Raw genomic sequence first — 18,599 nt, forward strand, 5'->3', positions numbered from 1 at the left:
TCATTATACCATGATAAGAGATTAGCATACTAATTTATGTCCCCAGTTATAATAACTTTAACAATAACAACAAACCTTCCTACTGTGCTTTCCGTTGCAAAAACAATTAGCCACGACTGTTTTATATATTAATAGATATTTATAATAATGACAATTTCAAAATCTTCAAAAGTACCGACAGGGACACGAACTCCCGTCGGTTAGGTTGCAGACGACTCAACGACGTTAACCGTTGTTCCACCAATTCTATTGTTCGCGCTGACAGATATCGACAGCTCTGTATTGCCGCGCATGCCGAAGCTTTGCGGAAATTGCCGAAGGCTAGGAAAATTCTTCAAAATATACTTTTATTACATTTAATCAAATCCAGACTCCCACTGCCCTGAGGTATGGCTAAAGGCTTTCAGTTGTCATCAGACTTTGTAATTTGGGAGAAAAAAGTGAAACAGTAACTTCTGGTGATGAATAATAGGTAATAGTGCTGCAAGGTGTTGTTTTTTATCCCTGATGTACGAGTAGCTTTTTCTACAGTTTCTATAATTCTCTTAACGTATGAAAATATGCAGGTTTTCTGATATAATAAGACTTTGATAAAATCAAAACCAATAATACTTTTAAAGTCGAGAGTCGGGATAAATATCGGCAAGGTGGAGAAATGTCCCGCCGGCGCTTCCGCAACAGCAAGACTGAAGGACGCAAGTTACAAAGCAAAACATGTTTAGTCAAGTTAAAGACTTAATTACCGGTTTAACTTCGGCGGCAGTGCCTACTGCTGTGAGCAACATGCGCTGTCCATAGTAATCCCCCTATCATTAACACTGTCGGGGACGTGCGCATTAGCGCGTCTGATGTAGACAGCGTGTGCTATTAAAGTGACCGGGGACTTATTAGCTATAGTGTAGTTTTAAATGCTCTGTCGTCCAATAGTACGGACATTGCGACTGATATGCTTTTTTTTAATTAGGTGATATAAATCTGCCATTATTATAAACGATACCATCTGTGCAATATTACAAAACATTACGAGATGTTGACATTTACATAATTATTATCATGCATACTCACAGTGTCCAATGTATCATCATTTCCTTCCTCTAACAAATCATCTTCATCTGCTGCCTTTACGGCCATATTGGGACATCTGGAAATAATTTGCATTGTTCTTTTAATTCATAAGACACCAAAGCAGAGGTGAACCTTGGCCGTTATATTACCTAGCAGTGAGTAATAACTCACATCAGTCTGATGAGGGCCAAGTCTATATGTAGGTTGGCTGCAAGCTATGGGTGCTATGAAATTATTTTCAGCTTGTGTTGAATTGTTTTCATATATGATCCAACTACCAAGCTAAAGAACATTTTTGCTCAAGTTATTATTTTCTTTTCTTTTAATGGGATATGTGTTAAGGAGCATTTAGTTACTTTCAGGACTCTTAAAATTAAAAAATAAATATAATGTATAGTCACCTGCAGGTGTTTTCTTATCATTTTTATCACTTCAGATATTAATGAGGGTAGAACTGAAGGGTTACCACCACAGATAATGACTGCAATTTTTTTCATAATAAGGTCTGACAAAGTGTTGTTCTACTTTAATTCATTAACAGATGGGTAATTAATCTATGTATTGGCCATCACACATATCAATTGATGTCTTATTTACATCACACAATCATACCGTCTTTTCTGACATGCTTGTTTACTTCTGCCTGAACCTCCAAACTTGGTCATATCTCTACAAGCCATACACTTCCCACAGTCAGGCTGCTGACAAACCTACCACAAAAACAACATATCTTCATTATTCATCTGTACAATGTAATGTAATGAAATAAAATCCAAACATAAACCAAAGACAGGAGTGGAATTGACTAAAATATGGAACACGTCTCAAGAACTCACTGCTAAATATAAAACGCTTTACTAAGATTAATTTAGAATTAAATAGTAAATGTAAGTAATGTTTCACATTGTTTACAGCCATTTGAGCAACTATATCCTGAATTTAAATTCCTCACGCGCATTCCTTTTTAACCCTTTAATTTTATGCATGTCATGCATGGTTTAAATATTTAATGATTTGTTTAGTTTTTAAATTTAAAACTTTCCAACATCTGTAGTGCAAGAACACTAGAATATTGCAAACCAGTTGTAAGGACTTACCTCACAAATTCCACACCTTTGTCTCCTTATATCTACTGCAGTTCCTTTCTCATCTATCTGGCCATCAAACATACTGTCAAATATGTTCCTAACCAGGGGGGTCACCGCAGCCAGCGTGTGTGCTGATTTGTCCTTCACTGCCTTAGCCCCACGGACCTCCTTTCTTAATGCTCTCCTGAAAATTTTTCAATATGATGTATCAGGGCTCACCATTAGCGCCTGTCCGGGACAGGTAAAAATTCAGTTCGGACAGGTGAAGTTGCAGGGTTGGCTGTCCAACAGACAGGTCATGCTTTATGAGAAATTTGGAGCAAAAATCTTTTAAAAATCATTTTTTGTTGCATACTAACGTCTTTTTGCCTCTTCCTAGACGACATTGAAAAAGAGTGACCTACTTTTGGCACAAAACACATGCAGTCGCAAAACGAAGTCTGAGCAAACTTACCGCCAAATTATGAAAGTGAACACCCTCCAGAACTTCAGCAGACAAAATTTATTCACATATCAGGTTCACTACTGAACATTTATTTAGTTAAAAATTTACGTGGTTTAGTAATAAAGACACTTCCTAAAACAGAAACTACACAAGTACTGTGCTGGAGCCAGATTGGACTGGATGAACTGGCTATATCTAGTTCGTTGTCAAGGCAACAAACTGCCTGTCAATCAAACACGTTGTATGCTATCTGCTCACTATAGACAGTGATATCTTTGGGGCTGAAGATCTTGTTGAAATGTTGTTTATTTGCCAAAATATAACCTGAAATTTTGTATGATGTTTTTTTTTAATGACTCTAGCATCACCTCTGTTATTTACAGTTTAAAATTTAGTGCTGGAATATGATAAATTAACATTGCTCTCATATACCAGTGTGATATTGATGTAAGGAAGAAATTAGTAATAACAAATATGAGAATTTTAATAAAAAGAAGGGGAACTTTTTTATACTGATTTTATTTAGTTCATATATGTTTAAAAAATCAAACACGTGATAACCCCTTAAAAAGTTAAATTGTTAACATAAATATAAGTAAAGTATTATAAAATTTCTTTGATTTTCATTGTAATTTATTCAAATATTATACATTTTGAATATTTTAATAAAATTAATTTAACAGTACTGTACCCCCTCCCCACTTCCCACTCAGGGTTTTTTTTTTAGCTTTGGTTAAACTTCATGTGAATCTGTTATCAAATTGCAGACTTACAATTAGTAGACCCTGTACCCCAAATCCTAGGAGAAGCCCTGATGTGAATTATCAGACTTAAATGCAAGATTAAATCTTCAGGAGTTCACAAGTATGAAAAAACAAATTTTAATCTGAACATAGATTCACTTCTGCATTTTCGGGGCTCATATGATTGAATGTTTTGGTAATATATACATTAATTTAAATGTATGACCACACATATAAATTGACAAAGTTCAAACGTATGAATAGAAAAAAATTATTGGTTTTGTGGACAGGTTGGATTGAAAATCGGACAGGTCAAATTTATGAGCACCTGTCCGAAGGACAGGTGCTCATAAAAGTTAGTGTCTAGCCCTGTGTATGATATAAATATCAACGTGTTGTATTCCTGATCTCAGGGCTTCGATGGTAAAGAACAAATTAATGATGTATGACAGCAAAACAAAATACTGGTCATCACACAGCCTCATAACAAACACAATGCAGAAACCCCCAGTATCAAGATCATTGAAAGTGTGGTCAATACTCTCATGCAGAGCACCTCTGGACAGATACCTGGACACCTCTGCCTATAGACAAGCAAATATTGCAAATTTCCAAGTCATGCATGTTTCACATCAGAAACATAGCTTCATTGAAAAATCATCTACATGTAAGTGACTCCCCTGCAGCTACTATTCTAAATGCCATTATTACATCTCCACTACACTACTACATTTCTCTTCCTTACAGATGTCCATAAGAAAAACTAAAACATCTGATAATTTTATCTCATTAACATTATCTGAAACATAAATAAAAGTCTATATAATATTTGTAATTATAATATTTTTCATACTTTGAACGAGTGTGTGAATGGTGTTTGTCCATACCCATTTTTTAAAACTTAATTGACAATTAATCTCTGCATATGAAACAAAAAAGTAACATTTTGTTATTGCAGAGACAAGAAAATTCTTGAGATCATGCATGCTACTGTGATGCAGACAGATACTGATGATTGGAATATGTTCAGGCGCATATCACACAGCCTGTATATAATATTTCCAATCTAATTTAATAGTTGAACTAGAGGATCCAGGTATTGTACCACCAGCTGGAATAAGTACATTCGTATGGAAAATCAAAAAAAGAGACACTACCTCCAGTGTTTTGCTTGACAAGCTCTGCAAAATGCAGTAAACAAGAGTTCTCAATATTTTTGTGGAAAATTACCATTTAAAACAAAATCATGAGGAAAAGTAGTTTAAATCCAAATTTGTGAAGTGTGCTTCACAAGCCAATTTCAAGATTGGTTATATTGCCAGTATACGATTTCCTATTCAAGTTCAAAAGTAACTATGGACCTATCTCTGACAGTTTTGGAGATGTAAGGGACTAAAATGTTGCAAAGTTCAGTTCATAGTGAAAGTATGTCAAGGGTCAATTTCAAGGTCACATTTAGATTGCCAGTATATATCTTCCTATTCAAGTTCTATTGTAACTTTGGACATATCTCTGCCAGTTTTGGAGATACACGGGATGGAAAATTTGCAAAGCCAGCTGTTTCATGAAAAGTAGGTCAAAGGTCAATTTCTAGGTCAAATTTAGATTGCCAGTATATATCTTCCTGTTCAAGTTTAAGTAACTATGGGTCTATTTCTGCCAGTTTTGAAAATAAAAGGGACTAAAATTTGATAATTTTGGAGTTGCAGTAATGTGCCATAAATTACGTACAGAAGAGATTAATTGAAATAACGAAAAGATTGTTTTGGTCAAAATGAAATGGAAGGTGCTGATAAATTCCAGAAGTTCGAATATTATGGAATTCTGTCATTTTGACCAGAAGTTGTTTGTCCCTCGCCAAGCCTTATGCTATCTTTTCCCCGGCGTTCAATATTTCCTGGCATTTTACCGCATTTCACATTTTATTTTCATCACCACCTTGAACTTTTTGATGAAGCACAACTCGTAAACCATATGGACAACAAAAACGGGCACCACTTTCAGTGTTATGCTTGACAAGCTCTACAAAATGCAAAAAATAAAAGGTCTCCAGCATTTAGGGTTCCTGAATAAGAGAGTTTTCAGTTTCGGCATCTTATGGCTGCTACTCCTGTGAAAATGCACCGATTGACCCCAAACTCAAAAAGATGAAAGGAGTCCCTAATTGTAACCCCTCAATAAAATATGAAAGCTTAGGTCTATGTAGTTTCTGAAAAATTAGCACAAACAAATATTTTTTTCAGAAATTACCATTTTTAGAAAATTTTGACCCATTTGACCTTGAAATAAAGGTCAAAAGTCAAATCAAAGGGCATGTTTGGGATCTCCACATATGACTTTCAGTCAGACTTCTATAGTAATTTTTCCTATAATTCCTTCAGTTTGGGAGATATCTTTCATTGAATTTTCAAAAATTTTGACAAGGGTTTGTTTCAACAAGCGTGATGCCCAGGTCAATGCACCGACAGAGTAAAAAACCAGGGGGTTCAAGTTGAGATAATATGTGACCTAAATCCAAGAAATGGGGACACAGACCCTTGCGGTCTAGGAGAAGCAGTAATGGTGACTCGTGTCCCACGCTATCCTGCAGAGCTGGTGGAGTCGCAGGAGCTGTACAAGATGGGACAGGACTAAAACCAGGAGTACCGTCAGTGTACACACGTAGTACTAATAACTGTAATCCAGCCAGCCTGAATATATCCAGCTTACCTTTTACCCAGTGTTACCCCAGCCAATTTGATGAGTGCCCTCATGCAGGAGTTGGTGAGCAATGTATTTTCATCAAAGTCAGCACCCTGGTCATAGCTTTCAACCTAGAATTAGGACATGAATAGCAGGTCAGCACATGGAATAAATGGGTCATTACCTTTAAGGGCTAAAACAAAAGTCAGTTGTTAATTAATTGAAACCATTGGAAACTTGGTATAAAATCAAGCAATATTTTTTACAGAAATTGACAGTTTGGCCAGAAATGACAAATATAACCTAACAAAATTTATCTACAGATATTGTTCTGGTTGCTTTCTCTCAAGTTCTGCCCAACATTGCAAAAATTCACCATTATATACCTCTAGCCCACAGAGCTTCACATTTGTTACTGAAAAGTTACCAAAACCTGGTGATTCTTGCAAGTGCTGTAGTCTTGTATAACAACACAAAATTCCGATAGCCTCATTTTAGGTTATCGATTTCCAATCAGACAAAGTCATCAATGATACTATGGGAGGCTTGTCTCATATTTATATGATGTATAATAGTTTCTTATCAATGTAGAAATAGTTCTACAAAATTAATAGAATGTTTGAGGAAAGTTAATGTAAAATAACTGGATAAAATATCAGATATATAAACAACATAGCAATTATATAGATATTTAAGTGACATAGTGTAGGATTCTAAATATTTTAAGCACATAAACCACTTCCTGTTGAACTTGTTGAAATATAGTCTGTCTGTAGGATATTTTGTGCGAAAAATGCGAAATAATTGTATTCCCTTAGGCTTCAGTCACTGTAGTAGACTGAATAATGCCACTTACTGCTCTTGATATAATGAATGTCTGTAAATTTGCTGATGGTAATCTAACTTCTTTGGACACAATATATCCCAGTTTGCATGATGAAATTACCAACACTTTGTCCTCTATTCAAACGGACACATAAGTCATTCTTCGTGGAAAATGTTTGCAGGACTCAGAATTTATTTCCCCAATTCAAAAACCACAAGGCATTGTTTTCTGCCTAAGATACATTGGCTTAACATCAACTACAGTAAAGCAAGGTGTATCAAGTCTTGCTGATGCATATTTCAAGCAACAACAACAACAAAAAAAAAAAAAAAAAAAAAAAAAAAAAAAAAAAAAAAAAAAAAAAAAATACTACATGTAAAAGCAGTAATAAGGGGAACATCACCAATATACTTTCCAAAATATCATTAGAAAATTAATGCTTATGATTGAAACGATCCCCACACTTAACAAAACAGTCACTGTCAAACATAAATATGGTTTAGTACAAGTTTACAGGCTGGACAGACTTGCCAGACGACAAGGGCAGCAGCACAGACAAACAGATTAGAATGTTTTATAAACAGACAAAAACACGGTCTATGAATAATAATGTTGCATCTGGTATGACATTTTTATAATTTCAGTGCATTAGTTGTAACAACCTGTTCTACAACAAATTGTGCATGTCGAAGTAGTGTGTCCTCAGTAAAGCATCCACAACCCTTGGGCGGCACTGTATTCTGCAATATAGAAGAAAATTAAACTAGAGGATCAGAGAGGCGATACCGCCTCCGGATATTGTACCACCAGCTGGAGTAAGCGCATTCGTATGGACCCCCCCACCCCTCCAAAAAGGGACACCATCACCAGTCTTGTGCTTGACAAGCTCTATAAGATGCAATCAATAAGAGTTCTCAAAATATGCAAAAAAATATAACTAAAAATGGTATAATCAAGCAGATTTTCGAATTGACTTACATCTTCCTACCACTGATCACTCCTGTATTCTCTAGACAAAAGGCCTATTGGTTTTCCTTGAAAAGTGTTGTCAATGGTGCATATATGCTGACAAAAGAGAAAACCTAGGGGCAACAAGGGGCACATCTCTGCTAGTTTTAAAGATATGAGAGGCAAGAAAATATGCAAAGCTCAGTTCATGGTGAAAAAGTAGGTCAAAGGTCAATTTCAATATCATAGTATATGAATTTCTATTCAAGTTCAATAGCAACCATGGGTATTTGTTTGCCAATTTTGCAGATTTAAAGGCCTGAAAACATGCAAAAAGCAGTTCATCATAAAAAGTAGGTCAAAGGTCAATTTCAAGGTCACAGATTGCTAGTGTATTACTTCCTATTCAAGTTCAATAGTAACTATGGACCCATCTCTGTCAGTTTTGGAGATAAAGGAGAAAGAAAATTTGCAAAGTTCAGTTCATAGTAAAAAGATGGTCAAAGGTCAATTTTAAGGTCACAGTAAATTGCCAGTGTATGACTTACTACTTAAGTTCAATAGTAACTATGGACCTCTATCTGCCAGTTTTGATGATAAAACGGAAAGAAAATTTGCAAAGTTCAATTCATGATGAAAAGTAGGTCAAAGGTCAATTTCAAGGTCACACTTAGATTGCCAGTATATGACTTCCTATTCAAGTTCAATAGTAACTATGGACCTATCTCTGCCAGTTTTGGAGATAAGGCCACACTTTTTTAATTTTATGGATGACATCCTGCGCGCGCACGGATTTTCGCCCGTTCTCCAAAAAAAAAAAAAAAAAAAAAAAAGCCCCCCCCAGCCCCCAACGAAGTCGGTTGTCGCAAACGTTGTTATTGAATTTGCAAGGAAATGAGCTTTCTGCGCATGCGTATTTTCGCCACGTGGAAATGCGGCCACTTTGCTGTCAAATTCATCTCTAGGATTACTTTCAAATTACACAACAATAAAAGTCATAAAGAGAATGGGCGCCATCGTTTTGGATTGGTATGCCATTGATATTGGGCATGGAGATATCACCTTTTTACAATTGTGCGAAAGGCTGGCGGCAGCCGAAAAATTTCTGTGACATTCTGTATAAAGCAGCACATTAATACCAGGTTTCCTGTAGCAAAAAAAGGGTCGACAAGGGCGTCGAGGTATTTGGTGGGCTGAAGGTCGGACAGGCCACCTGACACATAAGCTGCTTCGTGTGAGTTGAAGTTGACAAAATGGCATCGTCTGAAATGACCTTTAATAGATTTGGTAGTATTAAGCATATCTTTGCATCATTTTTTAAACATTTCTGTGAAGTGTTCAAAATGTTTTAATATTCTGAGAATACAAATAAAGACACACTGTTTGATTGATATTTGTTTTATTGATTGCTATACCAAATGAATGCATGAAATAACCTTAAATAGATTTGGTAATATGAAGTATATCAATTCATGACTTTTTTTACATTTCTACGAAGTATTCACAATGCTTTAATATTTTGAGAGCAAGGATAAAGACATATTGTTAGTTTGATACGTGTTTCTGTGGTTAAATTTGTGTTTCCAGCTGTGTACTGACAGCATTCCTTTACTTAAGCAGTTTTTTTTTTTTTGGACTGTTTTTTTTTTTTTTCGCCCTCTCGCACCGATTTTGGGGTACTCAGAGGATGTCATCCATAAAAATAAAAAAGTGTGGCCTAAAAGGGAATGAAAATTTGCAAAGTTCAGTTCATGGTGACAAGTAGGTCAAAGGTCAATTTAAAGGTCACAGTAAATTGCCTCTAATGACTTTGTATTCAAATTCAATAGTAACTATGGGCGTATCTTTGCCAGTTTTGGAGATAAAAGGGAACAAAAATTCGCAAAGTTCAGTTCATGGTAAAAAGTAGGTCAAAGGTCAAATTTAAGGTCACAGTAAATTGCCAGTATATGACTTCCTATTCAACTTCAATAGTAACTATGAACCTATCTCTGCCAGTTTTGGAGATAAAAGGGAACGGAAATTTGCAAAGTTCAATTCATGATGAAAAGTAGGTCAAAGGTCAATTTTATGGTCACTGTTAAATTGCCAGTATGTGACATCCTATTCAACTTTATTAGTAACTATTGACCTATCTCTGCCAGTTTTGGAGATATAATGTTACAATTCTGAGTTACAATAATGTGCCACTACAATGTACTTTTTAATACAGCATAACATGAAAACCGTATGAAATACAAAAAAACGGAGACCATATGCAATGTTGGGCTTTACATGCTCTACAAAATGCAAAAAAGAACGGGTCGCTAGCATTAACGGTTCCCGAATTAGAGACAGTTTTCAGTTTCGGTATCTTATGGCCGCTTCTCCCGTGAAAATGCACCGATTGACCCCAAATTCACAGAGATGAAAGATGACCCAAAGGGGAACACTTTCCAATAATATTATTGGTTAAGTCTGTGTAGTGTCTGAATAACAGCAAAAATAATTTTTTTTTGTAAAAAATTTCATTTTTTTGAAAATTTTGGCCCGTTTGACCTTGAAATAAAGGTCAAAGGTCAAATCCAAGGGCATATTTGAAATCTACACATATGACTTTTGGAAAGCCGTCTTAGAAATTTTTCCCATAATTCCTTCCGTAGGGTAGATAATTGGCATTGAATTTTCAAAAATTTTGACAAGGGTGCATTTCAACGAGCGTCACGCCCAGGTCAATGCACCGACTGAGACAAAAAAACTTGGGGGTTCAAGTTGAGGTTATATGTGACCTAAATCCAAGAGATGGGGACAGGGGTCCTTGCGGTCTAGGAGGAGAAGCGGTAACGGTGACTTGTATCCGGCGCCAGTACGCGGAGCCGGCGGAGCTTACGGAGCCAACGGAGCCGGCGGAGCCGCAGGAGCCGGCGGAGCCGGACGAGACGGGTCGGGACTAAAACCATGAGTACCGCCAGCGTACACGCTGGTGGTACTAAATATAGTGTCACACATAGATTGTTATGAATATTACTATAACCACATGAAAGCCACAAATAGTGAGAAAACTGAGCAAAGTCCCTGATAAATTTTCCTAAATTAAAAAAAATTGGTCACTTTTCTTGGCAAGTTTTGATATATGAGAAGAAATTGAAGCTTTATAAGTATTCTTTAAAAATTCTGCATAAAAATTTATATTCTGCATATTCTACAAAGGCTGACCTGCAGTTTATTCAGAAGATCCTCATATGTTGCATCCTGGTTGTTAGCCAGAAACTCTATCACCATCTTACTCATAAAGATTTTCTCTTGCAGGGCATTCATGATGGGGGCATAGGCCTCACTGGGATCCATCAGAAAGTAATCGGCAAATGCTGCAAGAATCAAAATCAATCATTTGTTATTTTCCTATCATGTTTCTCTTCAGTTGATGGGAGGCTCTGAACTGGGTATTGCAGCTTTTGGTTTAAGTACGCTGTGCTGTAATTCTATTTACAATGGGCCAAGATCTACATTGTAACAAAGCAGTAAAGCTGTCAAACATACAGACTTAAAGCAATAAATAAAGATACACAAAATAGGTTGTTTTGTCAATTTTGATGCAATGATCAATCATAGTTAAGAGCACTGTTAATCAACACCAAGTATTAATCATGCACAACAGGTAACAATGCACAATAAAACAAGGCAGCAAAGCTGTCAAATGTACAGACAAAAAGCAGACAAAAACAATGCACAAAATAGGCTACTGTCAATTCTGATGCAAAAGTGCAATATGCTTAACTGCAAATTCAACATCAAATTTTACTTATGCTCAACAGGTAATACCAATGAAATTAAAAGCATCAGGCTTCAGGCCCATGAGAGTTCAAGTTCACACTTGCAAAATGCCAGAATGAAAAAAATTCACAAAAAATAAATAAATAAATAAATATATAAAATAAAATAAAATAATTAAAAAAAAGAATAAATTCAATGAAAATGATAATCCATTAGAGCCGGTTTTCTTATTTGAGCTGTATGTCAATCCTAAGAATCTTTCTTGTAAGTTTAAAAAAATAATAAGTAACATAGTTTTCCTTTTATAACATTTATGGTGACAGTGCACAAAGTAGGTTTTTTGTCATTTTGATGCAATATTACATAATTAACTGTATAAATACCATCAGTTTTTAATTATCTACCACTCATAACATGGACATTTAGAAAAATTGATTAGTACTGGGCTTCATGCCCATGGGAGTTCCAAGTCCAAGTCCTGCGAGTTTAAAGCAAAATATGACATGGTTTTCATTTATTTGTATAACAGTGGACATAATATGCTGAAAAAAGCAACAAAAACAGCACATCTCAGGAAAAACGGTCCAATCTAGTCAATTTTCAAACTGGGCCTGTATTATACAAATATTTATCAGTTTGAAGACAAAAGGTATAACGGTTTTCATTTTATTTGTATAACGGTGAATAAAATATGCTAAGAAAGAGCAAAAAAAGAAAATAGCAAAACATTCAAAATTATAAGATCAGGCCAATTTTTGAACTTCACCTGACAGGTAAAAATGTTAGTTTATCATACCTGTGGTAAAACCAACCAGTGCATGTTCCCCTCCATCAAATCCTGCTGTCCACCACTCATTGATTGGGCCCATCTTGGTTGTTGGGATGCCACCTGGTAGTAACAAAGTTGTATAAATATGGCAACTCACTGTATTATACAAACTACTTGATCATCTCAGAGACACTTCAAAAGGTGTGATTAAATGTCAGTGATAAAAGATTCTACAGGAATTTGGTAGTAAAACACACTTGACTTGTTAGTTAGAGATATTGGTAAAAGATCACAGAGGCAATACTGCCTCCTGGTAGGGTACTACCAGTGGGAGTAAGCGCATTCAAGTTGAAAGGAAGGTATGCATGTATGTGTGTTAGTTGTAGAGAAGTATGGTTGGGTAAATGATGTGAGAGTTTTATGGGGAGAAGAAGGATAAAGGTCTAATTCAAGAGTAGATATGTTTCCAAAAGGTTTCATATAGTGGCCCACAACTTCCAGATATAGTTTGCTTTCCTACAATTAGTATTGACCTTAAGTTATTCATATGGGGGGAAACAACTTTTAGGTACACTTTTTCCATAAAGAATATGCATACCAAATAATGAATAAAAGTGAGAAATGTTAGGAAGGTCTGTGGGCCCATAATTATAGTGTGCTAACTGCAGTTTCACTGGTTAAAAAAGATTATTATAATAATAATGACTTGTGGCTTTCTTGGATTACCTTTGGATATAATTATTAATCTATACTAGGCCAAAAATGTTAGTAATCATGAATTTCTTTTTCAATTATTAAGAAATTATGTAATATTGTAGGAAAATCTTCATTATAATAAATAAGTAACGAATGGTGGTTGCATTATCCATCAATATTTGGTTAAAATATTTACCTTAGCTAATATGGTTATTATATAATTATTCAAAATAACAATGTAACTGAACTCTTTTGGTTAAGTGTATAATAGTCATGCTTTTCACAATGGGAATTGAAATAAATTAATGCTTTGACTTTTGGACATTATAAGTTCAAACTGAACTGCTGTACTACCACTTCAACAGTTAATCATAGATCCTTATACTGTAATAAAGAAGATAATTCAAAAGTTAAACAGCAGAAAACTAAAGTTACCTTCAATGCTGGGATTTTCATCATAGATAGGTTTAACATATCCACTGAAGTATAGCTCCTTGTTTTTCTCTATCATGCCAGTGTCAAAAGGGCATAAATGGGTGTTCTTGTCATAAACACTGAAAGAAAAACAATGTGTATAGTTCAATTACAGTGCAGCGAGTAATAACATTATGCATTTATATAATTTTTTACATAAAATTAGAAAAAAAAAAGATTTTTATTGCAAAAGTATAGGAAAAATAGGAGTATAGACTCCTGCTTTATTCTCACCCTTGGTGACACAGAATTTGAAATAGAAGGGTGCCGATGGGTAGCCATTACATATCCCTGCAATTCCTCAAATAGTAAGGAGTAGCTCACATTCAAGGACCCTATTAATCATCAATGACAATGCTAGGGTCCTATTATGTATACTTATTGGAAACAATCTTAATCATAACAGCACGTGGTATGGACTTGTACAATGTGCAAAAAATTTATTAGATCAAAAATAGTTCGCCTAAGGACAGCCCAACACCAAGGGGTGCTAAATTTTGTAAAATGCAGTGTCTGTGTTGATATGTCTGCCAATACCTTAGGCTTAAACTCCCTAATTTATCTGGGAGTTAGAATTGATCTAGGATTTAGAAAAAATTACAATGTGGAAATATAGGCCCATCAATTCCCAGAATTTGAACTTCCCGGTATGATAGGAATTAAGAGAAATTACCATTTGAAAAGAATTAAGAATTGACCATCCCTCATGAATATCCCAACCTCCTGGCATACTAAAATTCTCAAGTGCCCATGCAAAAGGTCTACAAATCCCCAAAGTGTCAACTTCCTAACTCTAATGGTCTAGGAGTTGGCAGAAATTACAATGTAAAAAGAATGAAGAATCAACCACCCCCAGGGACAGCCCAACCATCTGTTGCACTATAATTAATTCAGTGGACACCGAATATGCTCATCTTGTCCAACACATGTAAACGCTATAATTTTGAAGTTTTTGACCAATCCTGTCTTCAACCTTAAAATAATAAATAATTTCACTTTTTCAGACATAACTTTCAGATAACATAAAACCATGTTATGAAACTTCCTGAGGCTAATTACCTGAAATTGGTAACCTTGTGCTGAGGTCGTTCATCATAGCTGTGGATTTCTTCCTCTTCTCCAGTGAATAACGACAAGTTTGGGTCTGTCAGGGTCACAAATTCTTCTCTCTGAAATCAGAATTGAACTTCAAATTTACATCAGGAATTCCTCACTTTATTATGCCAATGGCAACATGTTAAAGCTGTAGGCAGGTAAACGGTAAACCTAGCTAAGGTTTTAGTGCAAATGTTATCAAAATATTAAAAACTGTGACAACTCAAGGAAGCCGATTCTCAAAAATACACTAGAGCCGTAATCAAGTTATAATTGCTAGCCTATTTGGGCCCATTAATCTGCAAATTTCAATATACTAAGTGATATAATTGATATTGGACCAGAAGCTAGTGCATTTAGTCATGACTGGACAAAACTGCTTAAAGCAATGAGATCCCATCAAAAATTCAAGTTTTGAATAAGTTATAATTAAAATAGACGTCTGTTTTTAATTAGCTTTTATCTCCACAAGCACTGTAGTAAATATCAGAAAATACATAAGGGAGACAAACTAACAGCATCATCTGGATCCCCAAGAAACAGTTTTAAATCTGGATCCTGCAACAGCTGACTGCATTCTTTACACTTCAACGGAGTTTGTTTGCAGGCTTTTGTGTTAAGTAATTCCTTTACTTCTTCTGGCTTCTCAGCCCTACATCTGCAAAAAGTAAACAACATTTCCTTTATTAGCTACCTGCCCATTGTATTTGCAAATAAGATTAAAATCATTCAAATAATCATAAATTTAAAGCTTAATGTTAAAGTATAAATTGGATTATAAACTCAAAAAGTCGATGTTAAGAGGCTATACAAGCTCCAGGTGTACTTGACCATATAAGGTTCCACATGTTTCCTGGCATACTGTTTTTACTGTTACTTCTAATTTGGAAAGTGTAAATGTGTGTATGTGTTCTCAATCTCAACATATAAGTGCATTTAACTTTTTTATCTGATTAAAAGAAAGCTAGCAGAAGAATTATTTGTCCAAGTGGTACTTACATCTATTACAGTCTATCAACTTAAAAAACAAAAATAACAATCACCAGATTTATCTGTTCTCACACACACACACAAAAAACATTAAATTTAAACATTCATTCCTGTAGCTCACACCTACGTCATATTTTCTAATTAATCTAGTTTTTTACGGAAGCAGAAAATCTGAAACTTGTCAGGGAGCAAGTATGAGGCCAAACATCTCACAAAATGTATTGGATGTTCATTTTAAATAACTCATTAATAGCTCGCCTCTACTTTCAATGTGTTGCATTACTTGTGCAGGTCATCATTTTCAGTTGTTTAAATTTTTGTATTTTAGTCATTAATAAAATCTTCATTTTTTTTTTTACATTCATGATTAGCCAGACCATATGTTGATAAGGTACAGGTGAATGTTTTATACAATATACAACATTTTCTAAGAATGCTTGCACGATTTGCAAAAATCGTACCAGGCAATGATTGTGAAAAAATATACTCAGGGTTGAGGACAAAATATGTCAGTAAAACTAAAAGATCAGAGGCGATACTGCCTCCTAGTATTATACCACCAGTGGGAGGAAGTGCACTGAAGTTGAAGAGAAGGTTTTGATGTTTGTGTGTTAGTTGTAGAGGAAAGTGTGTCAAAGGTCAAATACGAGGTCACAGTAAGATTGTGAATATACGATTTCCTATTCAAGTTCAATACTAATCATAACCATGAGTGTATCCCTTATCAGATTTAGAGATATAAGGGTTAGAAAAATTGCTAAGTCCAGTTTGTGGTGAAAAGTAGGTCAATGGTCAAATTCAAGGTCACAGTATGATTACCACTATATGACTTCCTGTTCAAATTCAGTAGTAATTATGGGTGGGTCCCTGCCTGTTTTGGAGTATTTCATATTTTATTTTCACCAGTGAGCATTGCAAAAGCATAATTTTTGTAAAAGCCTAGCCCCTGAACGTATGGAAAAAGAAATGTGTTGCACTTGACAAGCTGAAAGAAGAGGTCTGTAGCTCTTAAGGTTCCAGAATTAGGGAGTTACTAATCTGGACAATTTCCCCATACTAGCAAGGCATGGATTTTTTGATTTTCCATGAATTACACAAAATGCTAGATTAATCATTTTCTGTCACCAGAGTCTTAGAAAAAGTAGAATTCCATAACATATGTTTAACTTCATATTTCACTTTTCTGTTTTCTTCAAATGGACCAATATATTGAGAATGAGTGAGAGTCAAAACTCACCTGAGTATTTTGGCTCCATCTTTATCATCTCCATCTGCACTACCATTACCACCATCTTCAGTCTTTATTCTTTTCTCCTCTTGACTCCCACTATCATTTGACTCTGAATCATTTTTGATCTCTGACAATTTTCTTTTATTAACCCTAAGTTTAAACAACAAATAATTATGATCATGATATTCTAGTTGATGGATGCCCTCTAAATTTTTAGATTGACAAAAATGGCGGCACATAAATAGACATTAAACAAAACATTCTATCAATGTTACATAATTTTAAGTTGACATTATCAATGAACAGTTCATATCACACTATCATTTTAAATTAGAAAGTCATGAGCAAACATAAAGACATTGAACTTTGATATACATAGATAGCTAGACAGATAAATAGATAGTTACAGTATTAAGTGCCATTTCACGAGAGAATCAACCAAATAGCGGCAAGGTGGGGGTCAACAGATTCAACCCAAATTTTCTGTGTTTGATAACTGTAACAAAAGGTGTTGAAAACACACTTTAAAAAAATTCTGAAAATTCTGGAAAAAATAGATATTGCCATCTGAAATTTGGGGGTCCTGACTACACAAAATATCGTAACAAAAGTAGTGGAAGTTTGCTTGAGAATTCCATGAAGGATTTAACATTTCAGCTTTAACTATTCACTTTTTCTAAGGATCCATGCCAAGACCTTTCGGGTGATGTGTGATTAAAATGTCAATCACGTTGCTATAGTAACGAATTTGGCCCGTAAAAAGAGGGACCAAAATCAAGGTCCAAATGTAGCACTCACAAATTGGCAAATTTAGCCTAACACGGCGTCGAATTTGAATAAAATAAGGCAATTCTTGCACAGTTAAGGTCTTGAGCTTTGTAATTACGCAATAAAAAATACTGCACCTTGTCAGGATACGTTGGGGTGGACGTCTAGAATGAGGGGTGTGAGCGGTGAGTTACGCGGTGGTTCATTTCTCTGGTACTGTTGAAATACGCCTGGTTTTTATTAATCGTACTTTTTGCTTATGTTAATACAAATGACAACACTCTAAATAGTTTTCCGAATGATTAGCGTCCTTGTTATTGGTTTCAAGACCAAGAAAATAGTTCGAAACTTACGTCCATAACTCTGCGTGCTTCCTCACAATCAACATGGCGGAAAGATGTGGACACCGGTGTGAGAAGTCAATATTTTTGATGCAGAAAAGATAGCATGCGGACTTAATCATGTCTACAAATATCAGACGAGTTGTATCTTGCTTGGGGAGTGCACCAGACATGTTGAGAATCATTTACGAAATCTGAATGTGCTTTGCGTCCAGGGTCAAACCAAGGATGATAGGGAGCCCATTCTTCAGACGCTCCGAGTGTGAGCTACTAAGCTTAACGGTATATTTCGACTAGGGACGGAATAGACTCAATCCAGAGAGTGCCAACACCCACTTCACACAAAGAAAGGAAAATCCTTTGCTAACCAAGTGACTGGTGTCTAGATTTCCAAGGTTTGTTCGCCCCAGTCACTAGGCCTAAGGTACGAGGTAAATAAGATTCTGTGCCCTGCCTTTGCCTTAGATTCATCCTTTATATGGCTTATTAGTTTTATTGAAAAAAAAACTCTATTCGGCTTTTTATATGATTATATGCGTTTCTCTTTGAAAAATATTGTTTTTTAGTATTCCAATCAATGTTTGTTTCAATATCATTGATGTTTGTTGTAATAATTAGCTTGAAAGGTGTCTTTTATCATTGCTAGATAGGACCTTGCTAATAAAAAGCCTTTCATCTGGGTAAA

The 18,599-nt window shown here is 35.3% G+C and overlaps 1 protein-coding gene across 1 annotated transcript in view; it reads right to left on the reverse strand.

Moving 5' to 3' along the window:
- LOC106166632 (DNA (cytosine-5)-methyltransferase PliMCI) overlaps window positions 1-18,599 on the reverse strand; it is a 111,090-nt gene that overhangs the window by 68,669 nt on the left and 23,822 nt on the right. The window contains exons 5-15 of the mRNA XM_087009113.1: window positions 16,812-16,955; window positions 15,101-15,242; window positions 14,549-14,658; window positions 13,451-13,569; window positions 12,347-12,439; window positions 10,993-11,144; window positions 7,512-7,589; window positions 6,051-6,154; window positions 2,163-2,337; window positions 1,678-1,775; window positions 1,066-1,141 (exon numbers count right to left, since the gene is read on the reverse strand). Of these exons, the coding sequence (XP_086865239.1) occupies window positions 1,066-1,141; window positions 1,678-1,775; window positions 2,163-2,337; window positions 6,051-6,154; window positions 7,512-7,589; window positions 10,993-11,144; window positions 12,347-12,439; window positions 13,451-13,569; window positions 14,549-14,658; window positions 15,101-15,242; window positions 16,812-16,955 (1,291 nt within the window). The remainder of the gene's footprint in view (window positions 1-1,065; window positions 1,142-1,677; window positions 1,776-2,162; window positions 2,338-6,050; window positions 6,155-7,511; window positions 7,590-10,992; window positions 11,145-12,346; window positions 12,440-13,450; window positions 13,570-14,548; window positions 14,659-15,100; window positions 15,243-16,811; window positions 16,956-18,599) is intronic.

Source organism: Lingula anatina, chromosome 3 (assembly GCF_051362555.1).
Source record: "Lingula anatina isolate TDL-2025a chromosome 3, LinAna3.0, whole genome shotgun sequence".
Classification (NCBI taxonomy): domain Eukaryota; kingdom Metazoa; phylum Brachiopoda; class Lingulata; order Lingulida; family Lingulidae; genus Lingula; species Lingula anatina.